Here is a 17,936-nt window from a genome sequence, read left to right on the forward strand (position 1 = left end):
ATACATTCTTTTACATCGTTCCAGTGCTGTATCATGTTTGTTAGATTTGCAAGAATCATTTCCTTACAATTATCACACATTGACTTATTGTACTGCACATATTTCGTACTCCATTGTGAATTTTCAAAAATTATCCTAGTATTAGTTGAGTGAATCATACTTTGACATTACCTCTAGTATGTATAGTATTTTGAGGTAGCTGGGCCTTGCAAGAAAATACATGGTTTCACATTGGTTTTGTTTGTCTTAGCTCAGTGTTGATACTTGACTCCAACTTCTCTTGACAGCACATTCTCCAAGGTCATCAATGCATGATCAGTCCAAGCCACAGGACCTTAGCAGTCATGGCAGCATGCAATACCCAAACCCAATGAGGCAACAACAAATGGATTGGGAGGCTCACTATAGAAAAGAACCTGAGAGGCGAATGTCTGATGCTGCACGGGATCGTAAAGAGATGGGCAGACCACCGAGACCAGAGGAGAAACTAGGTAAAGACGTCTCCAGTAACAGAAGTAGCTCTCAAGAAGCGATGCAAAGAGAGGCATCCGCAATCTTTGCTGCTCTCTTTCAAAAAGACAAACCAGGTGACAGTGGAGATGATACTGATAAGAAATCTAGCAAAACAGCTTTGACAGCTGCCAATCTAATTGATGTCATCATTACTAGATCCATCAATCAACCTACTGTGGAATCTACTGGACCAGCAGAGGAAGAAATGGACAGACAGAGTAACATGATATCAATGCAGTCAGATTCAATGCAGAGAGAAGCCAGCATGTCCAACAACACAATGCCAAGATCAGCTACTTCTAGTATGGTAGAGGAGAGTGAACGTAAGAAAATAAAAGAATCCAAATTTACGCTAGACGAAAAGAAAGGTGGAACAGATGAAAAACAAATTCCTGCTGAACCTAGAATGTACAAGAAAGAAAAAGTCAAGTGGCCCATTACTCTTGGGGAACATATTGACTCCATCATCTCCCAGGACTATGGACGCACTGCAGGATCACCAACATCGTCAGCAACAACTTCCAGACCAGACACACCGGATATGCCAGAACGTTCACTGACACCAAGCAGTTCACATACCAGCATCAGTGAGAGAAGTCCCAGGATATCATCTCCTGCCAGACACCATCTTTCCAGCTCAGATCAAGCATCAACAACAAGCATGTCAAGTCCAAGGACGGCATCTAACAATTCCCCGACAGCTCCAACACCATCATCGGCAGTTGGCAAACCAAGAAGTATGTCACCGGAAACTAGCTCTATAGGGGCAGTCTCATCATTGACCCAGCCTAGGTCAGCTGGGGTCAGGGAGTTACTTGAAGCCGGTAAAGTTGGAAGTATGAACAGAGCGGATGTTCAGTCAATGCCAAACATGCTGAACATTGACATTGAACCCATCTCACCGCCAGCACCAGACAGTAACACCAGTGAAGCAACCGCAGTCCATGCTTCATCTTCTGAACCAAGCAGAAATCAAGCATTCACTGCTGAAGCTTCGTCAAAGCTACAGAGCAATATGCCAATGCTGATCTCTAAGAAACAGCTTGCAATGAGAGATGCCAACAGACGTAGCAAGGCAGCCGCTGCTGACACAACACACGGCAGTCCCAACAGCATGTCAGCTCAGGTACCAGATACACCGCAGTCTGACTTAGTTCAGGTACCGGACCAACGCAGCGATACCAGGAGACCTAGATCAAGTCCTGAAGTGAGTGACAGCAGTAGAGTAACACCATCTCTGACATCAGGAAGACATCAATCTCCATCCAGGAGCAGAACAGAATTAGCAGACAATAGTGACAGGTACAAGGCTAGCAGTATGCCACAGCCTTCCACTAGATATAGTGCAGAACAAACAAAATCATCATCACCCACCAGCTCACGCTTCAGCACTGCCGACTCTATGATGCCCAAAAACATTCCCAAGAAATCCCGAGGAAAAGTCATTGAATTTCAGTTTGATCTGAGACAGTCTATTGAACATGTTATTGATGCTCAGATGCGAGACTTTAAATCCGAGGCTAAAGCTGCTGAGGAAAGTACTGCTGAATCTGCAGACTCTAGTCAAAGACCTGAATCTCTACTGGGATCACGGGGACAAGATACAGAACAGATCTCGGATATCTCTGATGTGGACAGTTCACATGAAGCAGAAGTGTCCATGTCTGTACGGCCAGCCCAGGCACGGTCTAACAGTCCAAGGCAATCCAGTACAGAGTCTGCTGATACAGATACTTCAGCCACTGCGACAGCTTCCTCAGCAGAAAATCTAGTCACTGCTACGGCATCATCTAGTGTTACAGAACGCAATGGAAAGTCTCCCAGTCCCAATTCAGCTGTCAGCAGTCGAGACTCATCAGAGGCACAGAGTGTTAGCAGGGCTGGCGGTAGAAAAGCAAAGTCTAAAGACTCTAATTTAGGAATGCCTCACTCATCAGTTTCACAAGCAAGCAGTATCCCACCAGTATCATCATCATCATCATCGTCATCATCCATGATGATGGGAACTTCATCTCACCCTTCCTCATCACAGGCAGGTTTAACCAATCCTTTCCCGTACTCTGCCTTGTCACTGAGAAGCATTCCATCTGTGGGATCTGTAGGACTGCCTAGGACAGCAGTCAGTATGCACCAAGGTGCCAACCCTATCAGTAGTTCTACAAACACCATGGCTAGAGATAGGGAACCAGCCCCACTGCTGTCATCGCAGTATGAGACACTGTCAGACAGTGAGTACGACTGAAAATATTACAGATAGTTACAGTGAGTGTGACTGAACATTGCAGTGGAAAAAATAGCTGAACCAGGACAATCAGCTTTGTATTCTCATCTGATCTCTCTCCCAAAAAAAACCAGAAAAAGACACAAGTGCGGAGAGAAGAGAAGAGAACATAGACTTGCCATCAAAAAGAGACAATAGACGGAACTGTGAAAATTTTTATTGCGCTTTCACAATAGTTTCTGCTTATATGCTAGAAGAGATGACTGCAAATCAAAAAAGCACTTCTGTGATACTTTCTGCTCCAAGTGTTGTCAAACATTACTTTTAGCTACCTTGGCAGTATGTTGGAACATTTGAGGAAAAAATTAAGATGTAACCTTGATAAGGAACTCCATATTTTTGTTTCAGAGATGTTTTCTTGAATTTCATATACTGATTAGTAGTCTGAAAGTTCCAAGGTATATGTCTGCAGTCTTACCTTGCTAGATTTTAAATAAGAAGAAACCTTAAAGAACAGCAGTATTTTATTTAGGAATAAAAGGCAAAGACATTAGTTATTTCTATTTTTGAAGAAATTTTCATTTTGACAACATTTATATCAAAGAAAAACTGTTGTCATTGGTGTTTTGTTTTTTTGGGGGGGTTAGATGATAGTATATCTTGCCATGAGATGTTACTGCACTGTAAAACATGGTGATTTAGCCTATTTTTGTGGATCAATTTAAAAATAGGAGCTGTACTACGGTGTAGCTTGCCTTAACTGTTTGATTAAGTCTTGTACAGTAATCATTGCATTCTCTTGTGATCAGTAAAGTCTTTTTCAAATTGGAAAATGCACATCTTCATGTTGGTCACAAGTTTGACATTTCCTTTGGTGATTAAAGTCAGCCATGTAAAAAAACAACCAAGAAGGGATGTGCAGGGGGCGGGAGTCAGTTATGCCAGACACAAAATCCAAACAGATTGTTGTTTTGTTGTATGGTAGCCTAGAAGAAAGCCTGTCGCTGTAGGCTGTATAGACTATAGTTTGGCTTTCCATGATTAAGTGTTCATTAGTCATCAGGTCAGCTGTGTTTCAATGAAATTCTATTGCAGTTATCATCAGTAGACTAAAAGTGAATCATGGCGGTGTCAGACTTTTTGTGATTTGCAAATTTTTTACAGAGACTGGGTTCATTGATGATGTATACCTCATAGCAAAGTGTAGCATACAACGGGTATTTTGTTTTTCATATGTGTGTCTCTCTGTAGAATCATTGGATGGAGTTAGTCATAGCTTTATCAGTAACTCTGTTTCCATAACAAATTGCATGTAACTTGGTGACCAGGTTGAAGAGATCAGTACAATGTGTTACAACAATATCCTTCATGTATCAAAATTTTGGTCCATCTGCATTGTTGTCCATTGTAAAGTTGGACCTCAAGACTCAGAAATGGGGATGAGAGGGTTAGCTTGATATTTCTGTCAATTTAACGCTTTGAGTGCCAAAGTCAATTTTTTGTCACACTTACAAAATATAACCCAGTCAATTTTTTTCAGATTTCTGTGAAAATTTTGACAAAAAAGCTTTCGCCAATGAAATGTGATATCCATTTGGTTCAAAATTATCAAAAAAGTTACAGAAAATTTATAAAAATTGGTAAAATGTTGCACTAAAATTTTGGTGGCAAAAAATTACAGGGCTCAAAGGGTTAATTTGTACACAGCATATGAGATACAGATACAGAGAACGTTACACTTATTGTAATAAACCATGGTATAGAATGGCACAAGGGAAGATACCGGTATATGACAACACCATGTTGCATTATGTCACTCTGCTTCACTTAGCAGACCTGGAAAAACACTATCTTTAAAATTCTCAGGAATTTTAATGACTTTCCACTATCTAGTCGGTATAATGTTGGAAATAAAGTCTGCTGGCCTGAAAAGTGGCAGATGTTTATGGTTTTAGGGCCAAATCAGTTTCTTTAGCCCTGCTAACCATGGCATAAGGAAAGATGAATTTATCAGCTGTATGTTGCATGATAATCTTTTGTGACCGTCTCATCCTTTACAGTGATGGATGAATGTATAGAGCCAAGAAGTGATCCTGTTATAGGTTTGGTAGTGAACAGCACCTTATGACAGAGTTATGGCAACAGAGTCACCAGAAACATGGTGTGAATACGCCCATACACATAAGTACACTATAAAAATGCGCAGGTAAAAAGTTAAGTGCCTTGCCAGAGAATGAAAAGTGAAAAGGGTGAAAAAATTACAATATTCTAGAAAACTGAACTCAGAACTTGTCATTGTATAATGTTTTTGAAATGAGATTGTCTGTGCTATTACATAGTCCTTTTTTAAAAAGATATTTTAGGAAATTATGATCAATGTGATTTTTGTTCATTTTGAAATCTGATCCTGTCATAAATTTTGGAAAATTAAATATAACTCCTACAAATTGATATTTGTCGAAGTGTCATTGATATTCCTTTACCATCCAGAGATTGTATTTCATGTATTGTCTGAGAATTTATCTAACTGTTGTAGATTTTGGAACAGTGTAGGCTATGAATATAAGACCATTGCAAAAGCTGAAAACCCTGCAGTAATTCATTACAGTAACATAAACAGACATGAATTATGTTATCAACTGTGCTGATGAGAATTAATCATCACATCTACTGCATCTTCTATTGAAGACACTGTCAGCGACATTATGAATTACATAACATAAAATGAAGCTTAATGATTCTGACAACCAAGTCATTGTAATTCATTCTAAATTTGATCATTTTCCTTGGCCTCTCACTGATGTCAACATCTGTTCAAGTGTTATCCACTCTAACTTGGCTGCAAGGAACATTTATGTTATATTAGATAACAATTAAAACATTCAAGCAACACATCAGTACCACCAGCCATGCCATTCACTTCCTTTGCCACAAAGTTGGACAAATCAGTAAGTACTTGTCTCAGGATTCCTGTACTACTCTCATCCACAGTGTTATATCATCAAAGCTAAACTTTTGCAATTCTTTATTGTATGGTTTACCAGATGGCCAATTTCAACACTTACAAAATGCTTAAACACAGCAGCAGGAATTGTCACAAAAATAAATATTACACATGTCGTCAGCAACTTCACTGGTTTCTCGTACCTCATCGAATTGTGTTCAAACTTTTGCTCACCACTTAAAGGCCCTTGATGGACTCTCCACAATATCTCTAGCCCTTGATGGACTCTGCACAATATCTCTAGAACTTACTCTGCGTTCTTCATCATCATGGTTGTACTGCAGTTGGAGATGGCACTGGCTGTACTGTAGTTGGAGATGGCACTGGCTGTACTGTAGTTGGAGATGGCACTGGCTGTACTGTAGTTGGAGATGGCACTGGCTGTACTGTAGTTGGAGATGGCACTGACTGTACTGTAGTTGGAGATGGCACTGGCTGTTACTGTATTTGGCACAAGACCATTAATTCACATCCAGGTCTGTTACCCATGAAGATAGTTCGGAAGAAAAATAGTGCGGACCTCGAAGTTTTGATACCTGTATGATACTTGTCTGGTTTTAACTTTAATTTGAAGTATTTTTGTAAAGATATTTTTTCTGCTTGAATCAAAATGCAGATAGTTGTGAATAAGGGCTGAAGTATTCTGTAGCTATATGAGGAGTTGAAATAACGATGAGCCTGAATTTTGTCAAAAACACCACTGAGGGCGCTATTTTCATCACTCAAAATTTCCTTGGCCCTGCCCACACAAAAAATTCACCAGTGGTCAAGCTGATCATTGACCTAACACCTGTTAAGAGGATTCGTGCCGCTGAATGTTTTAAAATAGGAAAATTGTCGACACTACTGTGGTGGCCAATGGGAAATTAATTAGTGGTCTTGTGCCATTTGGAGATGGCACCGGCTGTACTGAAGTTGGAAATGGGTGGCTGCACTGTACTTGGAGTTACCAACGATAGCCAGACTCATCCCTGGTCATAAATATACTTCAAGATTTTATTTACCTGGAGGCTGTCCTTGTCAGACTGTAACCCCAACATGTCCACAGTTACCATGTTTGAAAATTATAATGATTCTGGAATACGGCACTGCCCTGTGTGAAAAATGCATTTGACATTAGTAGCTTGGGTTCCATTTATGCGTCTAAGTACCAATGCAACATCTTGAACAGGCAAGAAGTATCATTTCTGTGACAATTTCCACATGTATACAGAAAGTCCATCACTGACAGAAATGACCATGTGAATCTTTCACAGATATTGGTGTTATTGGTCATTCCATTCTAGTGTATCAGTATTTATCATATCGAGCAGTAACAGAGTCTTCAAACCAGTGTGATACTGTGAAAGAAAATCACTAGGATTTTTCACAAATCTCTAAATTTTTGTAAATGTTGTTGTCAATAATGTTCATATGAAATTTAATTTTCTCTCTGTCAAGCCATATTCTGCAGTCCTACCATACTTTCATAGCCATCATATATATTCATTGTAACAAATAGCACTACAGTGTAGTTTGCTGATGAGAAACTCATGAATCAGTACAAATCATTTGCCAGCTGTCTGCTGTGGTATTCAATTCTTAAAGCGCAGGCATAAACATACACTAGTTTAGAGGGGAAACCAGATGAACACAATAGTAATGCTAGCACACACTAAAAATCAATGAATACCATAACCATCACACTAAAAAGTCATTATCTTAATGTAGTTAGACATCAACTAGAAACAGTAAGATGATAAATTGGGTAAACAGAATTTTCAAAATAATGGCGAAAGGTAACAATGTACCTGTCGGGTCACCTAGTATCTGTGTGTTGTACTGTTGTACACCTCATATGTGTTCATGATGAACTGAAAAAATACTGCCGAGTTGTACTGGCGTGTTGACAAACACAACATAAAAACTGTACTGTTGATATTCAAACTTGATTTATTAAATAATGTGATACAAATTGTTAATAGGAGACATGCCATTGCCTGATATGCATGATTAATTTAGCATTACAGTCTTAAAATTACTGGTAATCTTATTGAGAACACGCCATTTACAACCTCGCATACAAATCTACAACATGTCTGATCTTTATATCACAACTATGACGTGTTATTCAGTGTTACATGCATTTTCTGAATTATTCAAGCACCAGAAAACACATTCTGTCATCTTTCAGCTGTTATTTTATGCCAGGTTCAATCAGTCATCATCAATACACCATTATGTACCAGTAAGTTCCTAGAAAATCAACATTGAATAGTTATATCTTAAAACTATAACTACTCATAGTTTAGTTTTAGAGTAGCTTTGTCTGGCAAATAATACTTTGCTTTGAATTGAGAACTAGGTACATACACTGAAATGTATTGAAATATGATTTGAAAAGAAATACTCCACAAGGAAGCTAAGAAATTGAAATGCTGATTATTGCCATGGAACAGTTCCCACCATAACTCTTTGAACCGCACACACACACAAAAATCTGAGATTTTTAACTGCTCTCTTACTCAGTTCTTTTCAATCTCTCATATTGAACATGAAGTTAGAGTACAGACATTATAAACAATGAGTGTTGCATGTTTAAATCCTCATGATAATAATAAACAATTACTTGTTGAACTGCAAACACAAAATCTTTGATTTTTAACAGCTCTTTTTCTTATCTCTTTTCAATCTTTCACATTTGAAGTGTGAAGTGCACAGACATCATAGGCAATGATTGTTTTAATGTTGAAATCCTCAAGATGATAATAAATAGCATTGAAGAAATGAGTTCACATGTATGCTAGCTCTCCTGGGATTTGACCACAACTGGCAGTGGCCATGTGAGATGTACGTCCATGCAGAACAGAACTACTAAGTATTGTGGATAATTGCAAAAATTGTGTACAGTGCCCTCTAGGGGTAGCATAACATTGGCACATTAACTGTTATTTTCTATCAAATGTCATTTGCTGGTACAAATTTTATTCTAATCTTTCGTCTCCCTCTTCAACATCCTTTAAACTGAGAACTTCAATGCTTCCTTGTCCTCGAGTTCCAGACTTCACGACTTCATCCATTTCACGGTAGCAACCAGGATCAACAAGAACAACCTACGGAGAAATCAGACAGATTCAGTTTGCATCCACAATGAACAATTGCTTATTCAATACACCACAGGAGCATTTATCTAATCGTCTCAAAACGGACGAACTACGAGCAGACCTACGAGCTCGTACGAGCGAAGTACGAGTGACGTAATGTGCCGTACTTTCAAAGTACGAGTGACGTAATGCAGGTCCCAAAATCGACAAAGTGAGCGTCAAGCTGAGCGTGGAAAAACAAAAACAGCGTCGAACTGAGCGTTGAAAAAAAAAAGACAAAATAGGATTCGAAATGAACGTAGAAACATGCCAAACAGAATGTCAAAGAGGGGTTCTGAGTACGGGTGCTAAAATATAGCAAATATGCGAAATAAACACGTAATGACTTGACTGATTTCAGCTTGAATATAGCAAGTACGGGAACGAGTTCAAAACGTCTTTCACGTGGGTAGGCCCTACTACTGACTTTGCAGCACTATATTTATAACACTGTTGACAAAATCTCAACAACAATAAATTGTGGGTTCATCGTAATTGGTATTGCATGCATTAGTGAATTTTCAAAAATGACATTCATAATTGCATATATTTCAACTTGGGTAGCAAGAAAACCGACGACTCTGAGTGACTGGCATTGGGCGTTCGTTCGTGTGCAAACATCGCGTGCAAGTTAGACGATGGGCGGTACGGTGGGAGTAGGCACTAATAGCGATAAACAAAACGGCCAGTTTAGCCTACCCGGGATATTGTAATACATACGTCATCCACCCTCTGATGTGATTTTCCTCTAATTAACGCCAAATAAATAAATATATTTGTAAAAATACATTATTACGTCGACGCCGACTTCATTGACGTCGACAAATCGACGTCAGCATTTATACTACGACTGATGCCTGGAACTTATCTACCGAACTGAGTGTAGCTAGGTAAGTTTGGAATGTGATGAGTTGGTTTTGAGTGATGTTTTTTTGTTGTTCAGGAGCGCGAACGAACAAATTGAATATAGAAGTATCGAGCATCGATATCTTGTATGGCTTCTGCAAGTTCCGCGATGACAAACAGGAATATTGACCCCACAGTGACCTGACTATACCATTATTCAATAGGCGGGGCCGTAATCTCAACAATACACACCAATAATAGTGTGGTTCCGATATGTGTTTTTTCAAAACTTGAAGTTGAATGCGAGGTCAGAAAAATGTTAGTCTTTAAAATCATTGTTGAGTAGAGGTCATTTTCAAATAGACTGTACAACATGAGGTACACACGGGTGCCACAAAAACACCTGCCAACTCATAAAATCCTTCATATTATTCATTGTACACTGTGATTAACATAATGTGGTGATCAGATTATTTCGAGGTCATAAGCTGACTCGCGAGCCACGCAGGTTTTATGTCTGTGAAATCATTGCACTTTCGAATTCGAGAAAGTAAAAAAGATTTACAACGGCGGTAGGTTCAAGTGCATTACAACCAATCGAGGTCTCTTCCTTGATGTTCGGACATTGCAACCTCTTCTTTGGTTCTTCTTTAACAGCTTAATGTTACAATCGACGTCTGCAAAAAAGTCTACCATCGTGGCGTATAATAAGTCAGAGAGTGTCGCGTCGTCTCCAGTCTTGACCCGTACGTACAGACTCGTCCGAAAGTCAAAGCCTAAAAGTATTCCTCCGCACTGCACTGCACTGAACCCACTCTCACGACCAAAATAATAATCATACGAAGTTCACACCCGCTCCTACTTCCGAGTTTCGAATATACACAGAAAATGTGTCTAAGCGTTCGTTTGTCGTAAAATCCTTTCACATAAACAAAAATCTTTCATCCATGGAATACAACATAGTCCTAGGCGTATTCATCAAAAATTAGGTCAAAAGGCATGTGTGACTTATAGCTTGCATACGTCACTCGTAATATGTAAGTACGAGCCAGTACTTCTGCTCGTACAATGTCAGTTTCGAGACAATTACATACCTCACAGGAGGGACTGTGAATATGCTTAGTTCATTCTACATTGACAACTCAAAATCGTAACTGCAATGGAGCGAAATGCTTGCTATTTTAATAAATCATTGCTATCAATCACACAGTGGAACATAAAAATTCACAATATATAACCTGTAAGTCCTCAGAGTGTCCTTTCCTAAACTTCCTGCGTATTTATGCCTTAATGTGGGGTTATATAACCTGCTTTGCAATAAGATAGATACATTATAGACACATGTCAATTTTGTGTGTTGCTTCAAATGTCAGGTTTAAACATGAAAAATGATCTGTTAATCTGAACTTGTGAATTCAAGAAAATTGGATTTTGGTAATGCTTTTCTTTTCGTTTTATAGGAAATGATAAAAATTCTGATCATTTTTTTAAAACTCAGTGTAAGCTGTAAACTGAAGCAATGAACATAAGGTGAATTCAACACAAAGTATGATGTCACCATACAGTTTTCCATACAGACCTTGCATTCATTCTAAAGTTGAATAATAAATTAATGTACAGCTGTTGTTGTCTGTTTTGACTGACTAGTAATATTTTTATGTCTTATGTAATCACTGTAGACATGCATGCTATTTACTGCAAATGTAGTTAGGATCACAGCTTGGCTATAACAACAACCAGTATGGACTAAAACCAACAGAGTCTTTGAACAACTAAGCTTTAAAACACTGGTATTATACTGTATCCAACTACCATGGAATGCACTACATAGCAGACACAGTATTGTCAGATTACCATTTCAAGATCACCATCCCAATTCTCTTCTTCCATAGTTTTCACCAAGGGCATCAATTTGACCTTGACCTTTTTAGCATCTTTACTTGGCAAGGTCACCTTCAATCTCATCATTGCTCTCTCAATATTCATGATGTCCTTTTCCTTGAGTTGACGGATCACTTCTAGTGCCTGAAAGTTATTCACAATAGTATGTAAGTAGTGTCTGTATTACCCAACCCCTTTGTGACTAATCCATTTATTTTTGAACTTGGAGGCCCTGGAACAGGCATGAGTGGTATTTTTCTATGATTCACAAGTTCAGTAAGACTTGACATTCTGAACGCAGGCTTGGAAATAAAATTCACGGTCTTGGGCCTGAGACCATTGCAGTTTGTCACTGCTTTTGGATATCATCCATGATAATATTGCAAACACATAGAGTCTGTATGCTTATTACTGGACTGTGCAACACCTGGAGTCTGTATGCTTATTACTGGACTGTGCAACGCCTGGAGTCTGTATGCTTATTACTGGACTGTGCAATGCCTGGAGTCTGTATGCTTATTACTGGACTGTGCAATGCCTGGAGTCTGTATGCTTATTACTGGACTGTGCAACGCCTGGAGTCTGTATGCTTATTACTGGACTGTGCAATGCCTGGAGTCTGTATGCTTATTACTGGACTGTGCAATGCCTGGAGTCTGTATGCTTATTACTGGACTGTGCAATGCCCAGAGTCTGTATGCTTATTACTGGACTGTGCAATGCCCAGAGTCTGTATGCTTATTACTGGACTGTGCAATGCATTAAGACTTAATTCTGTTCCGGTACTCTGATGACAATGCCACTGTTGTAACAAAGGAATACTTAATATCATCTTACCTGTTGTTTTGTACTTCTTGTTGGTTTGACAGAGAAGTGAAGATCTTTCATTCCCCTTTCAATCAAACCCACTGTGTAGGGTCTCTTTGTCTCTGGATTGACACATTTGTCAGCAACGATGGTGGCAATATCTCTGAACATGCTTTCAAATTGTTGATGTCTTTCTTTTTCAGATACTTGCAGTTCTCCCTTTGCTAAAATCTGTTGGTTACAAAGACAAATACCTCATTTATAATCATGATATGGCTTTACATTTCTTGTTTTTTTAAGGTTCTTGCTTTGGAAAGTGTGATGAAAATCTTGTAGAGAAAGACAAATCAAACATTATTGTGCTTAACTCTGAGACACTGATCTCAAAGCTTCCACTTGCTGTGCACAGTTTGTTAGTCAAATATACCTGTATGTTAGACAGGCTTTAAGTAATGATTGCATCCTACCTTTTTACAGCCAAACAAAATTCAGTATAAATTTAATTTTTACAATGGCATGGCAACTAATCTAGGTTACATAGAAGATGCTTCAAGTTTTGCCTGTTAGCAGCACATTCTAAAAGACAAGACTGACAAATACAACATCACTATGTTTATGAGACAAAGAATCACTTTTTTTTGCAAAAGCAAGCATGTTTCATTGTCAGGAGACCTGGCTAATTAATGGAAACACTGTCTAATATTTGAAGTGATAGTCAGCAATTCTCACAGTTATCACAGATACACCATACTAGCTGTATTTGTTGTCTTTGAGAATTCTCACAGTTATCACAGATACACCGTACTGGCTGTATTTGATGTCTTTGAGAATTCTCACAGTTATCACAGATACACCATACTGGCTGTATTTGATGTCTTTGAGAATTCTCACAGTTATCACAGATACACCATACTGGCTGTATTTGATGTCTTTGAGAATTCTCACAGTTATCACAGATACACCATACTGGCTGTATTTGATGTCTTTGAGAATTCTCACAGTTATCACAGATACACCATACTGGCTGTATTTGATGTCTTTGAGAATTCTCACAGTTATCACAGATACACCATACTGGCTGTATTTGATGTCTTTGAGAATTCTCACAGTTATCACAGATACACCATACTGGCTGTATTTGATGTCTTTGAGAATTCTCAGAGTTCTCACAGATACACCATACTGGCTGTATTTGTTGTCTTTGAGAATTCTCACAGTTATCACAGATACACCATACTGGCTGTATTGTTGTCTTTGAGAATTCTCACAGTTATCACAGATACACCATACTGGCTGTATTTGATGTCTTTGAGAATTCTCACAGTTATCACAGATACACCATACTGGCTGTATTTGATGTCTTTGAGAATTCTCAGTTATCACAGATACACCATACTGGCTGTATTTGTTGTCTTTGAGAATTCTCACAGTTATCACAGATACACCATACTGGCTGTATTTGATGTCTTTGAGAATTCTCACAGTTATCACAGATACACCATACTGGCTGTATTTGATGTCTTTGAGAATTCTCACAGTTATCACAGATACACCATACTGGCTGTATTTGATGTCTTTGAGAATTCTCACAGTTATCACAGATACACCATACTGGCTGTATTTGATGTCTTTGAGAATTCTCACAGTTATCACAGATACACCATACTGGCTGTATTTGATGTCTTTGAGAATTCTCACAGTTATCACAGATACACCATACTGGCTGTATTTGATGTCTTTGAGAATTCTCACAGTTATCACAGATACACCATACTGGCTGTATTTGATGTCTTTGAGAATTCTCACAGTTATCACAGATACACCATACTGGCTGTATTTGATGTCTTTGAGAATTCTCACAGTTATCACAGATACACCATACTGGCTGTATTTGTTGTCTTTGAGAATTCTCACAGTTATCACAGATACACCATACTGGCTGTATTTGATGTCTTTGAGAATTCTCACAGTTATCACAGATACAAGTCTGCTTTGCTTACCTGTTTACAAATTTCTGTTTGATCATCAGTGCCAAAGGCCCTGACAAGATCTTCTTTTTTGGCAACTTGTCCTTTTGAGACATTGGTGAAAACTGTGTGTGTTTGCAGAACTTCATCAATGTCCTTTTCTCTGCAGAAAGAGAAGATTTGTTTAAGTAAAAAGCAGTGTCCAACTCTCCACTCACACTTACTTCTTGGTAGATATTGTGGTGTGTTAGTACAAGTATGGTCAATTGACTGGTACAAACCGCAATGTATTTTGAAGTGTTTAGATTTTAAATTATATTTGGATTTCAACATCGTAAACCAAAGATTATAACATATACATGATTCATCAGAGATGTGTAAATCCTGAGCTTCCTGCCTGGGATGAAGATTTGTTCATCTTCACTAGTGATTTTGTTATTTTACTGGTCTGTAAGATATAGCTACACACGTGTGACATTGGACACTGGTGCTAGAAATGCAGACAAATTTTATCACTTATGCATGCGCAAGTTTTCTTTCAGCTTGTTGTCTAAGTCATAAATATATCTTTCAGTATTCACTGTAACACTAGCAGTCACCCACTAAGTTGTATTTTCACTGTTCTTGTATGTGTTATTTCCAGAAGTGTAATTAAAATGCAGACAAATGTTTATATTTGGATATTCGCAATAGAAAATGACATCATTTGTGAAGTCTTATTGCATGATAGTGGGAAACAGAATGTCAGGTATACAGTCATAACTCTGGATGATATTTCTTGATAATATTTATTTTGTTCCAGAAAATGACAAGATTTGCCTCATCCTATTCCATAACTATGTTGAACTACAAAGAACAAGTCTTGCAAAGACACTGCAATATGCACAATATGTAATATTTAATTGTTGACAAATGATTTCCGGTTTGCGCTAGAATTCATTTGTCACCAATTGTACTGTATATATACACACTGTGTTGAGAAATTGGAAACTTGGAATTTCCACATGATTTTGGGAGACGAAGAAGAATCTACATTTTACAAGTACAACAAAAGTAATGGGAAAACAGAAGCATACAGCTAATTGATCTTAAAGCTGCGTTGGGCAATTACAGGATGAGCTTTGATCATACCAAGCACCTGGGACCACAGGGAATGTTCAGTGTACAGTACCTACAATATTTGTAACCTTGGTGGGCTTGGTTGTGCGGCTTGGTCCTCTGTCATGCAGCTTGCATGATGCCCTAGAAAGGTTACAATTCTATCCTATACCTTGCCCAAGTAAAACAGCACTGCAGATCAGCAGTGCACGCACAAGGCACACACAGGGCTGCATCATCAGTGAATCTCACCTTAGCATCAGCAAATTTCACCGTAACTCTGCTCCCAGATAATGTTAGAATCGTTGTAACCCCATATCGATGGTCAACTGTACTCCTTGCAGCTGAAAAATGAGAGTTTAATGACTTGGGCACGAATAAAGATAGGGCCGTGTTTGAATTGACTTTGTGCCCGATTCATTAAACTGTCATTTTTCAGCTGCAAGGAGTACAGTTGACCATCGATATGGGGTTACAATGATTCTAACACTATCCAGGAGCAGAATTACGGTGAAATTTGCACACGCTATGGCAAGCAGTGTTCATCCTATGATGTAAAAACAAGGGGCCACTGTGGGCCCCAACTCCTGTCCAAAGGGGGCAATATTAGAAAATCGGGGGCCATCATCATCACACATGTAAAACCCTTGAATTTTCTGCAGAAAATACTATAGTTTATCAAGTCAAGAATAGCTCTTCAAAACGATCATTGCCCCTACATCAGTCCTTTCTACCCAGCTTCCTATGCACCACCATATATGCTGTAGTGGGTATTTAATTGCAAAGGTCGATGGGTGACTGAATCGTTTTACATGTCACACTATGACTGAGGTGATGACCTTCAGGGAGCTAAGCGAATGGAAGAACTACGTGAACTCTGTGTGATCGACCCACTTATATAATGTTGCGCCCGTAGTGGCACATCAAAAATGCAAAATGTAGAAATGAGGGCCATACGAGATTTTATTGTGCGAATTGCGCAATGGCGCGTCCTAGAATTAACTCTGGGCAAGGTTTGCTGATAATGTAGCCCGTGTTTGCCTTGTGCGTGCACACTGCAGATCTGCAGTGCTGTTCTGTGAAGGCAAGGTCTAGGATGGGGTTGTAGCCTTGGCAGGGCATCGTGCAAACTGCATAACAGAGGCCTGGCGCCCTTGAGTGCGTTATACTGACGTCGTGCTTGTTTCTAGTCCATGGGGCGTTCGGTATTCTAGCTGTACTGGTGAGCGAGGTCGCAAAAAAAAAAAATCACCGACCGCCTCACCGTAGAGCTACAAGCTGGCAGCTATTCTGATTTCGGGTCCTACTAATTACTGCCCGTCACTGCCCGTCGCTGCCCGTCAGGAAATTAGCCTTCCAATTACTGTGATTAGTCGATATCTCAATACAAAGACCACTACTCTTTGTAAAAACGAACGAAATAACATTCTCAGATCCAAAAAATGTTGATTTTCGAACGAGTAGCAACGCTAATCGTGTGATCGTACATGCATCACCACTGGCCATACATACTGCCCATCGACGTCCGACCACTTTCCGTCACTGCCGCAGGAAATTTACCTTCCAATGACTGTAATCAGTTGGTATCTCATATCAAAAACATTACTTACTATAGAACCAAAGAAAATTGTCGTCCTAGACCCGAATAACGTTGATTTGCGAATGAGTGGCAACGCTGATCGTATTCGATGTCCAAACACTGCACTGCCCGTCACTGCTTGTCGAGTCGAGAACTTTGCGCACCAATATTGATGTTAGTTCGGAGACAGGACTCCACTCGGGCATTTGGAGTACAACAGACTCTTATTTTGTAGCTTTCTATTATATTAGTGGTCTTTGGTATCGATATATCGACAGATTACAGTACTTGGAATGTTAATTTCCTGACTGGCAGTGACAGGCAGTGACGGGCAGCGACGGGCAGCAATTAGTAGGACCGTTCTGATTTCTGTAATAGTTCTATTTTTGATAAAAAGCTCCCGTTTACACGCAGTCCACTGCTCTTGTATGTATACGTACGCAACAGCTGTGTGAAAGTGTTGTGTGAAGCATTCCTACTTACACCTTATTCCTCCAGGACATGACTTTGTTTTTATAACACGCTATCTCCATCCTTTTACCACCTTTCTTCATTCGTACGATTGCGACATTCGTCAGGCGAATTTGGTTTGTTGGTGTAAATATCGACATTCTGGCAGTATTTTACAGATAGTCTATCAGCAATCTGATGAACACCGATAAAAATATTCTTCCGTTAACAAAATGATTCTTAAGTCCGCTTGAGATGAAAGTTTTGTCGACAGATGTTGTGCAAGAATTGTTTCACGTTCGTCATGTTGTGAAATTTCTGGACCGTGACCTTTCGCAAGTACTTCCTGGGTCAAACGTCTCAAATGTTGTGCACTGAGTATGCGTGTAAGAGGAAAATGGGAATAATGCGATTTCGAATAGCTTTCTGTGATACAATCATGCGGGTT

At 39.1% G+C, this 17,936-nt stretch overlaps 2 protein-coding genes across 7 annotated transcripts in view; one reads left to right on the forward strand and one right to left on the reverse strand.

Annotated features, from left to right (window-relative positions):
* The window catches only part of LOC139144653 (nuclear receptor corepressor 1-like), a 68,880-nt gene extending 63,695 nt beyond the window's left edge, over positions 1 to 5,185 (forward strand). For all 6 annotated transcript variants that reach the window (XM_070715368.1, XM_070715363.1, XM_070715367.1 and 3 more), the window contains exon 28: positions 288 to 5,185. In XM_070715368.1, coding sequence (XP_070571469.1) covers positions 288 to 2,755 — 2,468 coding nt within the window. In that variant the 3' untranslated portion in view covers positions 2,756 to 5,185. The remainder of the gene's footprint in view (positions 1 to 287) is intronic.
* A 2,467-nt stretch (positions 5,186 to 7,652) lies between these two features.
* LOC139144655 (ribosome maturation protein SBDS-like) lies at positions 7,653 to 17,829 on the reverse strand. Its single transcript, XM_070715371.1, has 5 exons — positions 17,522 to 17,829; positions 14,395 to 14,524; positions 12,425 to 12,625; positions 11,561 to 11,731; positions 7,653 to 8,830 (listed from the first exon to the last, which is right to left on the reverse strand). The coding sequence occupies exons 1-5, from the start codon at positions 17,647 to 17,649 to the stop codon at positions 8,702 to 8,704; spliced, it is 759 nt and encodes a 252-aa protein (XP_070571472.1). The 5' UTR covers positions 17,650 to 17,829; the 3' UTR covers positions 7,653 to 8,701.
* Between the last annotated feature and the right edge of the window lie 107 nt (positions 17,830 to 17,936).

This window comes from Ptychodera flava, chromosome 12 (assembly GCF_041260155.1).
Source record: "Ptychodera flava strain L36383 chromosome 12, AS_Pfla_20210202, whole genome shotgun sequence".
In the NCBI taxonomy this organism is placed as follows: Eukaryota; Metazoa; Hemichordata; class Enteropneusta; family Ptychoderidae; genus Ptychodera; species Ptychodera flava.

What these genes read in the sequence shown, in the direction of transcription:
- LOC139144655 (XM_070715371.1), bottom strand. Translation starts at nt 17,649, where the DNA reads ATGTCGATATTTACACCAACAAACCAAATTCGCCTGACGAATGTCGCA. An exon ending in CAAGAAGTACAAAACAACAG is followed by an intron (nt 11,732 to 12,424) that starts GTAAGATGATAT and finishes AATAACTTTCAG; the next exon opens with GCACTAGAAGTGATCCGTCA. An exon ending in GGGATGGTGATCTTGAAATG is followed by an intron (nt 8,831 to 11,560) that starts GTAATCTGACAA and finishes ATTTCTCCGTAG; the next exon opens with GTTGTTCTTGTTGATCCTGG.